Source organism: Montipora foliosa, chromosome 6, assembly GCF_036669935.1.
Source record: "Montipora foliosa isolate CH-2021 chromosome 6, ASM3666993v2, whole genome shotgun sequence".
Lineage (NCBI taxonomy): Eukaryota > Metazoa > Cnidaria > Anthozoa > Scleractinia > Acroporidae > Montipora > Montipora foliosa.
The window spans coordinates 33044519-33049518 of record NC_090874.1 but is presented as its reverse complement, the minus strand read 5'-3'; the positions used below and the strand labels follow the sequence as shown (position 1 = coordinate 33049518).

Genomic DNA, 5000 nt, shown 5'->3' with positions numbered 1-5000 from the left:
ACTTTTTCCTTGCTTTCTTATTTACGATTCTGTTCACTGGGTTTTGAAGGGTTCGAATAGCAATTGACAATTTGGAAGAAGGCCGTTGCAAGAGAAATCACCTTGCTCATACGGTTCGTTAGCGCACTCAAGTGAAAACTTCACAGGACAACAGAATGGCATGGCGCTGCGTAAGAATCAAAATGGTGGACAATGGTGGAACTTCGGAGTTCACGAAATGATTTTTCGTGGGGATTATTCATATCTCCTGTTGCTTAAAGGATTTGGGAGTTATCTCCAATGTCTTATACACTAGAAGAGATTGATGGCAACTGTAACCTCACCACCGATCTCGACGAAAAGAACTCGGACATAACATTCCCCGATGAAGAGGTTCTTGTCAACGGAGACGGACACCACGGAGACTCTTGTCTCGAAGAGTTGAACGGCGATGTGCTTAATGAACCAGGGAAAAGTTTGATCGACAAGTCTACTGATTTTTCTTCACTTGTCAATGGAATAAAACGAGATAGGGAAAAGGAATTGCAGTTTGTTTTGAAAGAATATGAGCAAACCAAAAACGAACTCTCCAGGTTGCAAACGGATTACAAATTGTCGCTGGAACGTGAGAAGAGCTTGTGTGAAAAATTGCAAGATTATCAATGTAAAGAAGATTTGAGTGTGCATGAGTTGAGCCGATTGAATGAGGAGTTACGGAACAATTTAGACACTGTTTTAGAGGAACTAAAATCTGCAAAGGAAGACGCAAGAAGGTAAGCTTAAGTATTGATTCGATATAGTATATTGATTTATCTTTATACCCATTCTTGCCGGTACCAGGTCCAGGGTGCTTTTTTTTTTCTATATCCTTCTTTTCTTGAAGGTGTCTTTAAATTTATCGTCTTTATGATACATTATAGAGGACAGTACCTTGTATCGCCACCCTAGTGTAAGTGTTTTCTCAAGATATTTACCCTTGTATGTGAAATTTTCCGTAGTTTTTTTTTCTTGTGATTTTGCACCCATTTACAAATGCACAACATGAATTTTTGACAGCTCTGACCCAAACATTTACTCCACCAGTAGATAATTGCAGGCCCATGAGGAAGTAATGAATGCTGTAAACCTAAATTAAGCTTGCAGTTTTCTCATCAATTTTGTTTACCCAAGTCTTATGATAAAAAATCGGATTTGTTTACATGTTAAATGCACCTGCTGTATGCTGTGAACTGTTTTTGTTATTTGTTTGTTTGACCTCTGTGGATCAAAGGATCATTCTGATCCCAGTTCAAATCTGGAAAACTTTATCCAGTGGACAAGTCACTATCCGGAGTAAAAAATTTAGTCCATGTCAGATGTTGGCCAAGGTTTTCGTAGATGCCTTTACTTAGATGTGCTTAGAGTGAGCATATTCTTCTGGGAGCAAATACTGAATCTTGGTACAGTTGGTACAGACTGAAACTGTTGGATAGTGATTTATCCACTAAGGTAATAATTATGTTATCAGGCCTTTGAAGTACTGGGGCCTGGCCTTAACCCTTTCACTCCTGTGGGGTTCCCCATTCACGAGTAAAATCATCTGGCATTAGACAGAGTAAAATCTATAAGTGTCACTCTTGGGAGTGAAAGGGTTAAGAAGAGATTCGTGTACATGTACATATAATTACGTTATAAAAGAATGAATTTATTCCTTTTCAAGGCACATTCTGATAAATTGCATAAGAATTTAATAATAAGGAAGTACAATTTACCAGTAGAGTGTGGCAATGAGAATTAAGTGAATTATTACTAAGGTTGCTGACACAAAAATCTTGAACTCAATACTCCAGATTACTTGTATGCGTGTCATGTTAGAGACATTAGTCGTGATTTCATAACAAAAACAATTATTGATATTGCACTTGCACTGTAGAGTGCTCATTTTTTAGTTTTGCTTCCCTAATATCAGCAATATTTGTTTTGTTTTTGTTTCGTTTCGTAGATACGTTTTCGTGAACTAACAACTCAAGTCATTGAGAAAAAAAGATAATATTATAACATGATAATTTTACAGTCTGCAAGATCAGCATTTACTATTTTTTTTGTATTTTATTTATTTTTTGTCTACTTTATATAACAAAATACAAAACAATACAATACAAGTGTTTAAGTGCCTATGAAGTAAAAAATAATTTATGCCTATTTGAAAGAGTTTTCAAAATAATGGCAAATGGCCTTTACAGTTTTGAAGTATCTTTTTTTGTTTCAGAGATATTTGAGTTTTTGTGTTATGCAAATTAGCAAATTGATGAAAATAGATTTTGTCTGGTCAATTCGTTAGATGGCCGGACAATTTGTCCAGTCGTTTATGCTGATAAGAAGTTTCAAGTTTTAAGGTGATTCCCATGTTTTGCATCGCACAGGCATCTCATACGGTGCATAACATTGCGACTTCGGAGATGGCGGCGTTTCGCGCCAGCCATCTCAAGAGAGGAAACAAAGGCCGCTTTTGCTGTTCAAGAGCTTTTAAGTGCAGTCATGATAACTCTTCTCAGTTAAGAAGGTGTTGCTTTGGAACTCACCCCAGTCCTTTAGCGGAAAATGATTACTTTGAAGCCGAAATTGCCCCTTTGCCATCATCGTGTTGCGAAGAAAGGAGCATGGTTGCCTGCCATTTTAAATGGTTTTATTTACTCGTAATAGGTTCATGGAAAACATATTTTAAGGAGAAAAAAAGTTGGATAGTACAAGTTGTAGTATTCACCTATAAATGATGTGAAAAAGTTATTATTTAGCTGGAATAAATTATTTGGCTGGGACGTGGCTCTAAATCTTTGTGTGTACCTCAATCTCAAGAATTTTTCGAACAGTTTTTGGCACACGCATTATGTGTATTTGTCACCTACTTGCCTATTTTACCATTGTTAGTCATATTTGCATACTTAACTGATGAAGGTCACCACGTCTGAGGACTCATTATTTATGCAAATTGTTCCGAGCCCTCTCACTTCGCCAGCTGTTGGCATAAACAACGGAACTAAAAACAGTGCCAAAGTCCATCCTAAATTGACTTTGGAACAAGTAGAAGTGAGTCTAAAGATTCCTTTACGTAATTGTTCAGAGCATTCTCACTTCTCCATCCTCCATGTCTCTGGAAGAGTCTGTCTGGCACACTGAGAGCTGCTGCCGCACAAGCTCCTCCTGAATACAGACTATGGATTCCAAACATAGTGGTGTCCAGACTTTCCTTGCCAAGCTCCTTCTTGATCAGCTCCTTTGCCTGACTGTAAGGCTTTCTGCAGACAAACTCCTCTCATGGTATGCAAGACGTGTTGAAATAACGGAGAGCCTGGCCCTTTGGAGTGGTTTGCAATTCTCGAGAATTTCTCAATGATTTTGACTGGGCAAGGGGGTGTACTGCAACGGGCTACAAAATTCCATGACCCCTCGTGGAACTGATCATTCTTCCGTTTTTCCAGAAAAATAGCTACATGGGAATCAGCAAAATAAAAACTGTCTTCTGTCAAATGGTGCAAGTCATCCCATCGAAGAAAACCAAAGAAACCCAGGGAAAACAAGGCTGCCAGCTGGAGGTCACCAAGGTTAACCTACTCAAGGCAACTGATCACTTTCCGCACCACAACAGAAGACAATGGCTCCTTACGTTCAGCTGGTCTGCCAAGAATTTGACTGGCAGCATCAACCGCTTGCTTCTTTACCGGATACTCACTCGGCTCCCGATAGCCATTCTTTTTATGAACCCAACTCACACCGTACACTGCAGAATTCACTGGAGACGCTTACCGGGTCTGTTGAATGAGAGATACGGCGTACGGCGCAAAGACCACAGAATCTGCCTGCAAAAAAGCAGCATTGTTACAACTGGCCCATGACTTCCACGATTTATAAGCGCGCAGATAAGTAGCAACTGTTGTAGCAGCATGATCACGTACCAATACAGCTGGTAATGCCTTTGCTAGCTGTCGCAATTCCGGATGGTCAAAATGATCTGCATGAAAATTCAGCTGGGAAGATGACCACATCCACCATGGGTTGTACAGCTGCAACACAATGATAAATGCCATAAGAGCAGGGGTAAATCCAGTAAGCACACATACCATAATGAGGAGTAGATCCACATGCATGTACACACACTAAAACTTGGGTCCATAACAGAAGGATTAAGGAAGCCATAACAGCTTGGAGTCCATATCCAAAACAGCTGATAAGCCATAACAGCTGGGTAAAAGCAAACAGGTGCTCATAACAAGCTTGGAACTCAAACAATAGCAGACATGATGATGTGCATGGCACCAGCCACCATGGGCATGATTGGATCGCCAAAGTATCACCAGCAGATGTGTCTTTGTAACTAGAATAATGCGTAACATAAGGCAGCAAGCCAGCCTCTAACTCCCAACATGGGAGCCACAGAAGCAAAGCTAAAGTGCCAGTTGACCAAAAGGTGGCACACTTGTTGTAAAGACACAGCAGGCAGCTGTTCCTGGAATAAAGATGCCCTCATCAGGTTGGATCCTAACGGAGTTTGTTACAAACCCCCTCCACGTACCACACTTGGTAATAAGCAGGGGCCACTAGGGTTCAGAGTGCCATTCCGGGACTAAGAGGGTTCCATCCTCCCCTCCATCTGACTTGTGGCACAAAACACAAGGAACCAGCCAAGTGTAATCCCCTGCCCATGAGACAGTGAAGGCATAAACAGCTTCACAACCAGGGTTGAGGAATCTGCTACAAAACCTTTCCAACTGCTTAATCCTCACACTCGCAAACCAGTCGACTATGTGAGGACCCAAACACTTTTCCAAGTAAGCAAAACAGGAAGGATCGAGCTTAGAGCCATTTGAATCCTCAATGGATCCTCAGTTAAAGTAAGCAAGTGTCTCTTTGAAATTAAGGCTTAAAACTTGGGTCACTTAGTGTTTAGTTTTGAATTCCAAAGGGAAAAAAAGACTTTTGATTTTTTGATCATAGATCACTTAAAGAGTTGCATGTTTCATGAACAAAAATAATTGACGTGCGTA

The 5000-nt window shown here is 40.3% G+C and overlaps 1 protein-coding gene across 2 annotated transcripts in view; it reads left to right on the top strand.

Moving 5' to 3' along the window:
- LOC138007159 (coiled-coil domain-containing protein 186-like) overlaps positions 1-5000 on the top strand; it is a 33380-nt gene that overhangs the window by 291 nt on the left and 28089 nt on the right. For both annotated transcript variants that reach the window (XM_068853916.1, XM_068853915.1), the window contains exon 1: positions 1-752. This exon is cut by the window's left edge and continues 291 nt beyond it. In XM_068853916.1, coding sequence (XP_068710017.1) covers positions 280-752 — 473 coding nt within the window. In that variant the 5' untranslated portion in view covers positions 1-279. The remainder of the gene's footprint in view (positions 753-5000) is intronic.